This window comes from Thamnophis elegans, chromosome 1 (genome assembly GCF_009769535.1).
Source record: "Thamnophis elegans isolate rThaEle1 chromosome 1, rThaEle1.pri, whole genome shotgun sequence".
Taxonomy (NCBI): Eukaryota; Metazoa; Chordata; class Lepidosauria; order Squamata; family Colubridae; genus Thamnophis; species Thamnophis elegans.
The window spans coordinates 70362579-70375268 of record NC_045541.1 but is presented as its reverse complement, the minus strand read 5'-3'; the positions used below and the strand labels follow the sequence as shown (position 1 = coordinate 70375268).

Genomic DNA, 12690 nt, shown 5'->3' with positions numbered 1-12690 from the left:
GCTATATCAGATTAGGTGAAGGTGCTGGCCTTATTGTGGCAGCCATTCTGGTGACTATAAATGTTTATACTTCCAAATATGTCTCTCCCTCTGCTCTTCTGTTCTGATACTAGCATTGGTTATCATAAACAATTGTTGTTATGTTCAGCAGTGCCTCTTTTTTACATTGCTAGAAAATACAACAGCCTGCTTTATTCCAAAGGTAGCTTTCTTTTAGAAGGCAACTGGAGTTTCTTTTATTGATAGAAGGCTTTTTGCTTCTCATTCAAGAAGTTTCTTCAGTTCTGACTGAATGATGTAGAATGGAAGGATTCATAGTCCTTGCAGCCATCTGGTCATTTCTTTCTAGTCATCTGGTCTTTGAAGCCATTCTCTCAGAAAGAGTGCGATTGCAAGGAATGGTACCTGTTCTTTGATAAGGATATCATATGGCCTTGCAGGAATTTTAGATCAAGGATGTAAGACCCAAGAAAATATCCAAGAACATAAATGAGCAAAATAAAGGGTTTTAAACAAAACCAAAACAAAACAAAAAACAAAACAAAAAAGGGAGCTTCTCTGGCTAAACTAGCTATATCAGAGTTACAATTTGAAGTATATGAATGATTCGCAAGCAAGGGTAGGCATGGGGAAGTAACTAGCTATAGCCGTTTCCTTTTGGTATCTTATGCCTTTCATTTGTATGAATTATATCCTATTTCTTTTCTGGCTTTTACTTTGAAATGCAATACCGTGTTGGGTATGGATGCGATATAGTACTAGAACTGAAGAAGGCACAGAAGAGGCTGTACTTCCTGAGAATGCTAAGTAAGATAAATCTATCTCAGCATCTACTTCTGTCCTACTATCGCAGTACCATTGAGAGTGTCCTGACATACGTAGGGTGACCAGATTTCAGCGTGACAAGCACGCTTTATAACAATTTTTCCCGTGTCCCTCCGCCTTTTAAAAAAGTCCCGATTTTCTGGCTTCATGTTGAAAGCCCAGTGGATTTACTTAAGAAATCCTAACCGGGGCAAGACAAAAGACATCCTGTCTAATTCCCCCCTCTCTCTGTCTCAGTACTTTCATTGAAGATATTAAAACGTTAAAGCAACAAAACGGACCTCCCCCCCGCCCCCGGGCAACCGTTGCAGCATCCTCATGGTCACGTGATCAAAATTCAGATGTTTGGCAACAGTTACAATTTATATTTGTAAATTGTAGTTATGTTGAAATAAAAAAAACATTACAATACTATTTTTGCGTTGTATGAAAATTTTTGTTGCTCCGTATAAACTTTTTAATCAACAACACCCCCCCCCCCCCAAGTGTCCCTCTTTACCAATCTGAAAATCTGGTCACCTTAGACATATGAAATTATTGCATGATATGGGAGCAGCTCTGCAGAGAATTATTAAAACTGCCCAGAATATCATTAGGCTCCAGCTACCGGCCCTGGACGACATCTTCACATCTCGTTGTTTGAGGAAGATGCATAACATCTTCAGAGACTCCTCCCATCCTACTTACAATCTTTTTAGACTGTTGACTTCTGGCAGAAGATACAGAACAATTCAAACTAGGACTACACGTCTTCTGAATAGTTTTTATCCCAGAGCTATAATTGCACTCAATAATGAACTAAAGGGTCACTCACCATCAGTGAGCTATTGGACAGCACTATTGGACAGTCTGTTGTGTGGATGCTTGGGTGGTTCAGGGGTGGGTTTTTTTTTTTTTGGTGTGTGTGTATGTGTTTTGGGGATTGTTACTGACTGGTCTCTGTGTGTTACGTGAATTTCATTGTATGTGTAACTAGATGGTGGCAAAGAGATACAGAAAATGTATCCTTCTTTGCTTCCATCCAATGATTGTCCGGAGTTTTGCAATGCGAATATCTTAACTCTACAGCAGCTAAAAATAAACAATGAGATTAGAATGCCATGAAATGCAAAAGGACTGTCTTTCACAAATCGTATCTTGGATGCGATACATATTTTTACATTGCATTTTAACAGGCCTCTATTTTTTAAGACAAGAGATCCGCGGAACAGAGACCAATTTTCAAATTGTCTAATTCACAACGCGGCTGAAAACAAAGGCTTCTCAATTGAAAGAGCGCCGGTTCGTTGCCTCTGTCAGCGGATTAAACCATCTCCTTTCCGGGTAATAAGAACCTTTGAATCACTCCCCCGCTCCTCCATACGTTCATGGTAGTAACCTGAACGGACCATTGAGCGGACGCAATTTCCGGCTTTCTCCCGGAAACTTCACTTGACGGCATTACAGGAGTTACGTCCCTCTGTTCTTCCTTCTCCCGGCTTCTCCCAGGTACATCGTTCAGGTCAGAGAGGCGAATCGCTGGAAGCCTTTCTCGCGAGAAAAGAGGAAAGCCCCCTTCCCGCCCCGCCCTCCTCTTTGGAACGACCCTCTCAGCGGGTGGAGGGTCGCTGGATGTCCGCGCGACGCCTCCCGGACCCCCCGCGCTTGGCAGTCCCGCGCGCATCAGCTGGCCAGGGTGGGGAGGGGGGAGGGAAACAATGCTTCCCTTCCAAGCGCCGCGCGTCCGTTAGGGAGGCTACCGGCGTTAGCTCCGTTCTGGAAGGCCCCACCCTTGTGACGGCAGCCTCGGGGCTGAATCAGGGGGGGAACCCTTCGTGGGAGAGTCGGATTTACAATGAATCTCAATCTGGGGTCCTCCAGATGCAAGTCCAGGATTGAGCGGGCTGACTGGGAATTATGGGGGTTGTAGTAGATTGCTGTAATGCAGCAAGGTTGGGGCAAGGCTGTATCAGTGACCAAACAGTTTCCAGGGTAAATGTTTAATTTACATTAAAAAGGGGGTGGGTGATTGTGTTCTTTTGAGTGTATTGATAGGCTTGGGGGAGGTGTGCCAATTGTTTTATTGTACTGTAATTTGTCACTAAAATTATAGTGAAAGTGAGTATAATACTATGCTTAGTTTGTGATAAGGTCTCTTGTCATTTATCTCATGCAGCACCAAATTTATCTGCCCTTCATCCCCTGTTGGACCCCAGGTGGGCACTTGAGATTTGGCAGTGGCATCATTCTGAGGTATTTGTGTTTGCTTCATATAGTATAAAGTATACTATAAAGAGCATATAAGGAGTATAAAGAGCAACTTCCATGGAAATTAATGTTTTGTAGATGTCATTTTTCTACTGGTACTTGATAACTGACTCCTCTTCTTTTGCTATTCTCAAATGTACCATAAAAGTTATTCCCAGTTTTATAATTTTCAAAATTATAAGGTGACAGACGTATCAGTAGAAAATACTGACTTGTAGAAAGGATTCATCTGACACAACGGAAATATATTTTGCACAGGAAATGATTTTACAGGCTCCTCTTTTCCAATTAGACAATTCCTTTTTGGGGTCAAGGGCATTGGTAAATAGGAGTAAATGGTCCTGTACTTGTATCATTATATATGAGAAAGCGCTGTCCTGATTTAATCCTATCTTTAATTTCTATTTTCATTTTTTATATTTTTATGTTTGGTGGGTTTTCATTTTTGTTCTTTTTATGGAATTTTATAACAGGAAAAATTTACCTGATTTGTGTTCTATGTAAGCCTCCAAGAGTCTTTTCATTGCAGTGGGCTAACTGTGATTAATAGTTAAATATCATACAAGAAGATCTGGAGATGTTAGCTAAATATTTATTAAAAAAAGAACTAAAAGAACTATTTCTGACTTACACATTTTCTTGAAAATATTAATTATATTATGCACGAACAAGTTGTCAGAAAGCACACTTTCATTTTCAAGTTATATGTAAAGCATTTTATTCATTACTCATAAAGTAAGAATTAGTGTTCAATAAAGAGAGAACAACCCAATTATTACTTATATTAACTCCTTAGCCAGAGGATATTTAGTATTCACTTTGGGAACTATGGAAACGAATAGAAACTTGGCTTTTTTTTTCCAGATACTGATGGTGACTCTTCAGAAACAAGTCTGTGAAACATTTTGTTTGAATCAAAGGTAGAACAATCAGTAGCAGAGCGTAAGATGCTGTGTGTGTGTGTGTGTGTGTATCTCACTTTAATATCTATTTAATATACATCTCAATTTAACTCCAATATTTCCAGCTTATATATCATCTATCTATATCATCTATCTATATCTATCTATCATTCTATCTATATCTATCTATCTATCTATCTATCTATCTATCTATCTATCATCTATCTATCTATCGTCTAGTTTACAAGAGCTTGAGATGTTGGAGTTAAATAAAAGAGACTAAAGTATATGTGATCCATGATTATATTTTCATGGCTATTTTAAAAGACATTTTTATCTTTCTATAGTTATTTTTCTTTCCTCATGTCATTTCCTTTTGAAATTAATGCTTCATAATAAGGATTTTGATTGCCAAAATATACAAGCAGTCCTCAAACTATGGCTGATAGTTTAATGACTGTACAAAGTTATGATGGACTTCAAAAAAGTTACTTATGACCCACCCTCAAAGTTGCAACTGCCATATACATATGCCCCATTTCATGGTCATGTTATCACATTTGAGTGCTTGGCAACTGGCTCACATTTATGACCAGTATCAATGTCCTTCAGGCATGTGACCATGGTTTGCAATGTTTTTTGCTAGTTTAGAAAATGACAATAAATGCCTATTGGATATTCTGGATTTGCTTAACAACCAAATGGTTCAGTTAACAGCCACAGTGACTTGCTTTATGATTCATAAAATCAAGTTCAGTCACGTGGTGCCTTGACTTATAATCACAATGATTTATGACTGAAATTCCATAGGTGATCATAAGTTGAGGACTACCTGTATTTCCTGAAGAGGAAAGTTACATTTTTAGGAATATTATTCATTTGTTAGAGATATATTTCCTCTTTTCTCAAAGAGCTTAAGTCAGTCTATATAGCTCTCTCATTTATCCCCATCCTGTGAGGTATTTTTTACTGGAAGCCCGGGCTCTATGGTATTGTTATGATCTGCTGGCGGTCTGTAGAGCTGGCAGCAGAATCGGCAGTGAGCAGGTTGAGGAGGAACATAGGCCAGTCATGGAGTCTGGGTTAGGCTCGGATGAGGGCTCTGGGTCAGAGGCAGAGAGGGGATCAGGGCCATCTGGGACTTATGTGCTTTAAACTTTAAACTTTAATAGAATTTGTATGCCACCCACTCCCTAGGGACTCTGGGCGGCTCACAACAAGTAAAAGCATTTAAAATGTGCTGCCTCCGGAGCCTCCAGTCGGACATCAGCGAGGCAGAGGAACAGGGGGAGCCTGTTCCCAGTACGTGCATGCATAGAGCTGCTAGAAGGGAAGAACAGTTAAGACAAAAGGGGCAATTCAGGAGTAAGGCTTGGAGATGATTGGCCCCTACCATAAGACATAGAGGAGGAGCAAAGGCACATGAGCCTTTGCAGGAAGCTAATTGGCAGTTAGGTCTTTAGTATTGTTTCAAGGGAGATAAAGGTGAGTGCTTAGCAGCCTTATCCCAAAAGACTTTGGCAGACTTCTGTCGGACTCTTTACAAACTATTTGTGACTCATTACGGGCTGTGAATGACTAATTCACAGCCATTGAAATAAAAAGAGGGTTTTGGGGACTAAGCTTGTGCTTTGTACTGTCTCAGGAATGTCAGAACAGGTATTCAATCATGGATCTTCATGATAATCATACAAATAGTCATTGACCTATAATGGGAACCAGGAACTCTTATTATTAAGCAATGCAGTCTTAAATTGCAACCACTTTGCTTAGCAACAGCAATCCAAGCAGTCCTGGTTGTCGTTAAGTGAATGCCCTGGTTGTTAGATGAGGCAACTTCTTGCTGGCTTCCCACAATCAAATCAGTGAGGAAGCTGGCAGGAGATTGCAAACTCGAGACTCTGCTGGGTGGGATAGGGTGCGAGGAGATATGGGGAGAGTGTACAAGGTCCTCGAAACTGATTGGATTTTCAGTCTTCTGAATTCTCTGAAGCTGAAAATCCTCATTGGCTGAAAATTCTGCTTGAATTTTGGCAGAGGGAGTCTTTTCAACTCAGGGGGATGGTTGAAAATGCTCCATGCAAAATCCTGCTTAGGCTTCAGCATAACGTTTTTTCAGCTAATTCCCAGAGATGAGAGGGAGAAAACATATACATACATACATACATACATACATACATACATACATACATACATACATGTGTGTGTGTGTGTATATAAAATATTGTTTATGTTAGAAGTTGGCAGGAATGCAGAATTTAGAAGCATTGGGTCAGATCGTAATAAGCTCACCCCATGACATTATCAGTTGCTATATTCTGACTGTAAAGGTCAGGCTGTGATTTACAATATTTTCTTTCTCGTTTCTACTATAGATATACCAAAACTGTATAATCTGCAATGTTGTTTGTTTGGGGCTCTTCTGCAGTTCTTTGGCAAAGAACCCAAGGATCACTATACTTCTTGTATGCCAATGAATTATACTTTCTTGCATCTATCTCCAGTTGTTTTGGTCCCTCTTTTAAAGTGGATAAACAGTAGTTTGTATGATATATTTACCTACATATACAGTACTTCATCTTCTTTTTCTCTTAATCCCAAAGGAATTGATGAACCCTCCCAAAAGATGGAGACCTTCAGAGACAAGACTGTAGATGAATTGAAAGAACTGCAGGAAAACTTAGAAGAGATTGAACGGTTGGCATTGGAGTCAGATGAGGTAATCATTGATAAATATGGAAGTTATTGAAGAGAGAAACCATTTTTTAAATGAACTACATCTGCCTAACATTTCATTCATTCAGGTCCAGAATGTACAGTTGCAAAGGGAGATGGCTCTAGCCACAAATCGTAGTCTTGCGGAGCAAAACCTGAAGTTCCAGGATCCCCTAGAAACAGGACGTGCAAACCTCTCCGACAGATATCAAGATCTACAAAAATTGATAGAGCGATGCGAGGAGCAAAAGTCAAAGCTGGGTAAATTTTCAGATGGCTGTGGCTGATAGGGATAGAGGTGGAATAGAATTAGCCAATAGATTTTATCTAGCCAAGATTTTTTTTTTTTGCATTTCTTTCATCTTAGTCTTGGGGCATAGAATGGCAAGAGGGTATGGTTGACATTGTCTCATCTGGATGCATTTGTTGATACCACCCAGTGGTCAAGCCTGCACAGCATTATAGTGTCAGTGACCATCTGGTTACTCAAAAACTGCACTTGTAAAAGAGTTTTGGTTTTAATTGATCACTTTCCCCTCTTCCTTCTTGGTTATGGGTTCAGATTCCATGACACTAGCTCTTAAAGCAGTGGATCTCAACCTTCCTAATGCCGCGACTCTTTAATACAGTTCCTCATGGTGTGGTGACCCCCAACCATAAAATTATTTTGTTTTCTGTATTTTTTTGAAAATATGTTTTTTTCCGATGGTCTTAGGCGACCCCAGTGAAAGGGTCATTTGACCCCCAAAAGGGTCCCAATCCAAAGGTTGAGAACCACTGTCTTAAAGCAACAGAATTCTTTTAGAAGTTGATAGCCTCCATGTAAGGACCTGGTGCTTGTATTGAAATTAAAAGAAGAAGAGAGATGTGTTTTTGTTTAATTTTTAGTGTCTATTTTTTTTCTCAGAGCAATTCTCAGCAGCAACAAAGCCTGATACCCTGTTAAATCTTCTGAAAGTGGAAGGACTCAAAATTGAAGAAGAATCTGAGGTTAGTCTGTTATTTAAATTCCAGAGAGAATAAATTATTTTAATTGTTTTTATTGACAGAAATTAAACTTTAAAAGTCAGTCTAGCTGAGCTTTTCCACATTTTGTCCTTGTTATACAACACAAGCAAATACCTGTGATCTTTATATGGCCCTTAAATACATCCCTTATTTACCCTTGAAATTGATATCCATTATATCTGAAAATTCCACTGGGCTAGTGATGAAAGAAATGGAGTATATTTCCTCAACTTCTCCTCCTTGGGTCTGGTAGGTATTTTCTTTGCAATAAATCAGTATTTTTACCAGCTTTTGATCTTTCACTATGTCTATAGCAACTAATTTACTAGTTTTCAAGTAAATTCAGTGAGGCATCAAAAGGAGGTGTTCTGTTATCTCATCTCAGCATTTCATCTATTTTGAGGGATTGTTTCACCTAAGCAAAGTTTTACTTGGGAGTCTAATTGAGGTTAGTCACCTAAGGATGAGTGGAGTGCAGACTAAAATATAGCAGGAAATGGGTTCTCTGTGCTATTTAGGAATGAAAGGAAATTTACAGAACTTGCAACTTTTACTCAAATTCTTCATCCATTTAACTTAAGTCTCAAGCTTCTTCCTTTTATTTTGTAAATTGGAAAAGAATAACCATTAGTTTTTTCTTGCATTATCCTACAATTTTCAGGAGATTTTGAATAGCTTGGTTAAGGAAGTCTTATCATCGGGGAATTAGAATACAATAGTACTTGGGGTCTGATGGTAATTGGGGCTGGCATTTCTGTTGCTAAGCAATTCCACACCATTTTAGCTTGGGAGACACTTAGCCGAGCAACTTGTGACCTTCCCTGCTGGCTTCACTTATGGGAGCCTGCAGGGGAAACCACAAAGTAAGCACAAGCTGGTTGCCAGATGCCCAGATCATCACGTGGCCATGAGGATGCTGGGACAGCTGAAACTTTGAAGCCTAATTGTAAATACCACTTCCTGCAACTTTGAACGGTCACCAAATAAATGGTTATCTGTATGTTCCCTTTGATGCAGATGGAAACATTGTTTTAATTTATTTTTCATTCCAGATGATGGCTGAAAAGTTCCTGGAGGGGGAGTTGCCTTTGGAAACATTTCTTGAGCAGTTTTCTACCATGAGGAAATTATCTCATCTACGACGTGTAAAAGTGGAAAAACTTCAAGAAGTGCTGCAAAAATCTCAGTCCATGCCAGAGCCAGCAAATGATAATGAATTTAACCACCAGGCTCCTTCCCATGTACCTTCTGGACCTATAAATCAGCAGCCACAGAAGCGTTCAGCTGGGGAACCAGCTTTTCCTTTACCTTATGGTCTATCTCCTTGTGTTCCAACAGGCCCTTCAGCTCATGGGGCTCTCCAGCCAGGCTCCTTTGGAGGAGCACCAATTACAGTGGGACATGCTGCTTCCTCTCAACCAAGTGCCCAGCCCCCATTTCCATATCAACCATACCCATCTGTTCCTTCAAGTAATCCAGTACCCCAGCCTCAGACAGGTGATCTGGCTTCATCCAGGTACTCTTGGTCTCCATCCAGAACACCATCTTCTGGACCAGGGTATCCACAGCCTTCTCTCAGGGCTCCATCAGTAGCACCAGGATTTCCTCAGCCTATGCAGCCTCCCTATTTTCCATCAGGAGGAACACCACATTGTCCTTACCCCACTCAATCTTCAGCGGCTGGCTTCCCTGTTCCCTCCCAGCCTCCATATCCTCCAGGTTCAGCTCCATCTTATGGGTATCTGCCACCACCTCTTCCCCCTCGGGGCCATACTTGGTCTGGATATTAGACCAGCTTTCCAGGCAGTATTTTACATGGTAGCTGATGAAATGGTGTCTTGCTAGCTAATGAACCCCAAGATGAAAATTGGGGAGGGGCATCCTGAGAAACATATATACATAAGCATTACACTGATGGAATAAATGATGGAATAATACTGTTAAGAACTGTAAAGGAAGGCCACTGTTTGATGGTTCTGTTTGTAAGTATAGGTAGGCAGCCTTAATGGAATCAGTATTGACCAGACATTCAGTTCAAGCCATAGTATAAAATACATACAAAAACCCAGAGCTCTTATCATGGCACTGTGCTTGCTAAGCTCTTTAAAGAAGACTTAATTGACAGCAACCTGGATCTGGTTTTGTGTGGGGGCGTGTGTGTGTGTGTGTAGTTTTCTAATTTAGTATATTAAAATATATTAAAAAGTTCGATATACCTATATTCTTACAAAGAATCTGATTGAGAAATCAGTTAAGCCTTTCTGATATAAAACATGCTTTCTAAAGAAGTCTAAAGTTTCTCCTGGCATTAGGACATACCTCCTTGATAGGAATAGTATGTTTTCTAACTCCACAAACAAAAAGAAAAGAGAGAGAAAGAAAGAAAGAAAAAGAAAGAAAGAAAGAAAGTAAGTAAGTAAGTAAGTCAGTCAGTCTTCATGTGATCGTAGCCACAGCAGATTACCAAACAATTGCTGCTGGATGTTCCCATACGGAAGCTTTGGAGAACCCTTGTCAGTCTAAGGGAGCATGTTTCTTCATAGAACTGCATTAACAACAATGGATGAGGTCAGCACCAAAGGCCAAAACTATTCTGCTCAGTTATGCTCATTGTCCACCCATTTTGCAATTTGTGACGAGAGCTTCCACAAAGTCCACAAGGTGCTTCTCATCCCACACTGCATTTTTTTTTAAAAAAATCTGCCATTGTTTGGATTCTCCTTTTCTTCCATAACACTTAAATACCTTGCACTTTTTTGATTTCATACCATGAATCAAAACTTGCCATGACTTCTTCAGTCCATACGTAGCATGTGGACAATTGCTTTTATGATTTTGTTTGACCTAAGGAACTTGTGATCTTGGCATTGCTTGGCAGTTGGCTAGCATTATAGACTAATAGAAAGCCAAATCACTATGCATTTTTTATATTGGAGAATAAATGAAGTAATGTCCTACCTACATTATTGATTGTGACAACCTTCTCAGGAATTTGGATTTGTCGTTTCCATCATATCCAGATTCATTTCTTTAATATTTTAATTTTACAGGGAATGTAGAAAACGGAGGCATTTCCCTTCTTTTTGCTCATTGTTCCACTTTGGTTGAGAAGAAGAAACACTGGCTTTTAATAGAATGCAGGAGATGTAATGGAAAACAAAATAGTTTTGCTAAGCACTTTATCCTCTTGCTTGTCTGTAATTTATATTTTAAAAAATGAACAATAGATTTGACTGACTTTCAGGCTTGATGGAAGAAATTGCATATATGTAATTGATTACGATAATAAAATTTGATGAACTGTATAGAATTGTATGGCTATGGATTTTGGAAATAAGGTTGCAGTTAATTTATACTTGAAATTTCGCAACATGTTCTCTTTGATTTATATTGTATCAATAAGGCTTCATTTTTATCTCACAGGTTCATAACTCTTGTGCTAGCTGACCTTTAGTTTTCTTAAAGATATATTTTTGTGACCATATCCCCCCCCCATAGACCAATAGATTTAACTCATCTCCAATTCTTTTAACATTGAAGCATCTCTATTCTCTAAATTTTAATTTTCATGATTCATTTCTTCCTCATTTATTATTGTGTTATTGTCTCTCCATTCTCTCTATATCCTTTCCAATATACATTACTGCCTAGCCAATAATAATTTAAATTATCATTTAACACTAATTTTTCCTAACGTTGATCTAATATGTAATAACTTCATATCTATATATATATCCATGACATGACACTTTCTAGCTAAGCAACCTCATAAAGTGTAGAAAGGAATAAGAAATGGAGGGCGGGGGGGGAGAGACGGAAGATAGAAAAGGAAAAAGCTGCAATTTACACGAAAACTGCTCACTAGACTTCTCCAAATCTTTCTATCCTTGCATCTTTGGTTCCACTGTTCCCATTCATCTCTTCATAGGCAGCTTTTTTCTTTTTACATTACATTTTCCCACATCTGTTTATTTGGACCATCAGCTTCCTCTTCAGCTTCTCTTTTTTTTTCTTTGTATATTTGATATTTGATTCTCATTCTCCATAAATAACGACATTACACAAATAACCAAACCATTTCACTTTTGCATTCAATCCAAATGCACTCAACAACCCTCAATATTGACAATATTTTCCTTTGCTGCATATACTTAAGTACTGTATCCCATTCTAGCTGCAACCAAGTTCTTATGTTTCTCCTAACATCCACCTCTCACCTCTATAACAAATTGGGCAGAAGCACATTTTTATACATAACAATCTCATACCAGAACTTTTGGGGGGGGGGGGGGGGAGACACTATTTCTGCCAGCATTTATCCTAAAAATTTTCTATTTCCCTATATGTAGTAAGCATTTCACCAAAGTACACAAATTGATTTGCTTGCTCTAGTTTTTCTCCATTTACAGTGTATATATCTGGCAGTCATCCATGCCATTTTCCCTGTCAAAGACAAACATCTTAATCTTTTGTACATTACTTTTCAGAACCAAGACCTTGTGGCGTCTTATAATTTAACAAACGTTGACCGCAGATCATTCAGGTGTTTAGTCAACAAATAACATGGATGACATGCCAAACACCCCCCTCCCCTTACTCCCAACTAATTCACCTATTAAGGTCACCACAAACATTCCATAAATGTCTATAAATATTAAGCAATCATATTAAGCAATACTGGTAATACAAGAAGATTCTATGGTATAATTTCAACTCGTGTCAACTTAATTGGTGTAATTCCAAGTCTAATGCTTTGTTCCCTAGTAAAAAAATGTACGCTCTTAACTAATTGGTTGATCAAACCATCAGAAGATTTTGCAATATCAAAGTCTAAAAGTCTGGGAGTAGTATATCTTATCATTTAGTTATTTATGGGCTAGAATTTATACCCTCGTAAATCTACAATAAACATAAAATATGTGAGTCCTACATCATCTATGAAGGCATTTTTAATTATTATGATATACCGAACCTTTGGGTTCTTTATGGAATG

The 12690-nt window shown here is 38.8% G+C and overlaps 1 protein-coding gene across 5 annotated transcripts; it reads left to right on the top strand.

Annotated features, from left to right (window-relative positions):
- The first annotated feature begins 2240 nt into the window (after positions 1 to 2240).
- VPS37C (VPS37C subunit of ESCRT-I) lies at positions 2241 to 11002 on the top strand. 5 transcript variants are annotated; one of them, XM_032222174.1, is made up of 7 exons: positions 2241 to 2313; positions 2981 to 3057; positions 3937 to 3992; positions 6578 to 6693; positions 6779 to 6950; positions 7597 to 7679; positions 8750 to 11002. In XM_032222174.1, exons 4-7 carry the CDS (start codon positions 6601 to 6603, stop codon positions 9485 to 9487), a joined length of 1086 nt encoding a protein of 361 aa, XP_032078065.1. In that variant the 5' UTR covers positions 2241 to 2313; positions 2981 to 3057; positions 3937 to 3992; positions 6578 to 6600; the 3' UTR covers positions 9488 to 11002. The 5 variants fall into 5 exon arrangements, with proteins under 5 accessions (XP_032078065.1, XP_032078086.1, XP_032078075.1 ...); XM_032222184.1 differs by having other exon boundaries at positions 2245 to 2326; XM_032222194.1 differs by lacking the exon at positions 2241 to 2313 and adding an exon at positions 2359 to 2500.
- The last annotated feature ends 1688 nt before the right edge of the window (positions 11003 to 12690 follow it).

Coding starts and splice junctions, on each gene's coding strand:
- VPS37C (XM_032222195.1), top strand. CDS start 6,601: ATGGAGACCTTCAGAGACAAGACTGTAGATGAATTGAAAGAACTGCAG. Junction 6,951..7,596: donor GGAGCAAAAGTCAAAGCTGG/GTAAATTTTCAG, acceptor TTTTTTTCTCAG/AGCAATTCTCAGCAGCAACA. Junction 7,680..8,749: donor AAATTGAAGAAGAATCTGAG/GTTAGTCTGTTA, acceptor TTTTCATTCCAG/ATGATGGCTGAAAAGTTCCT.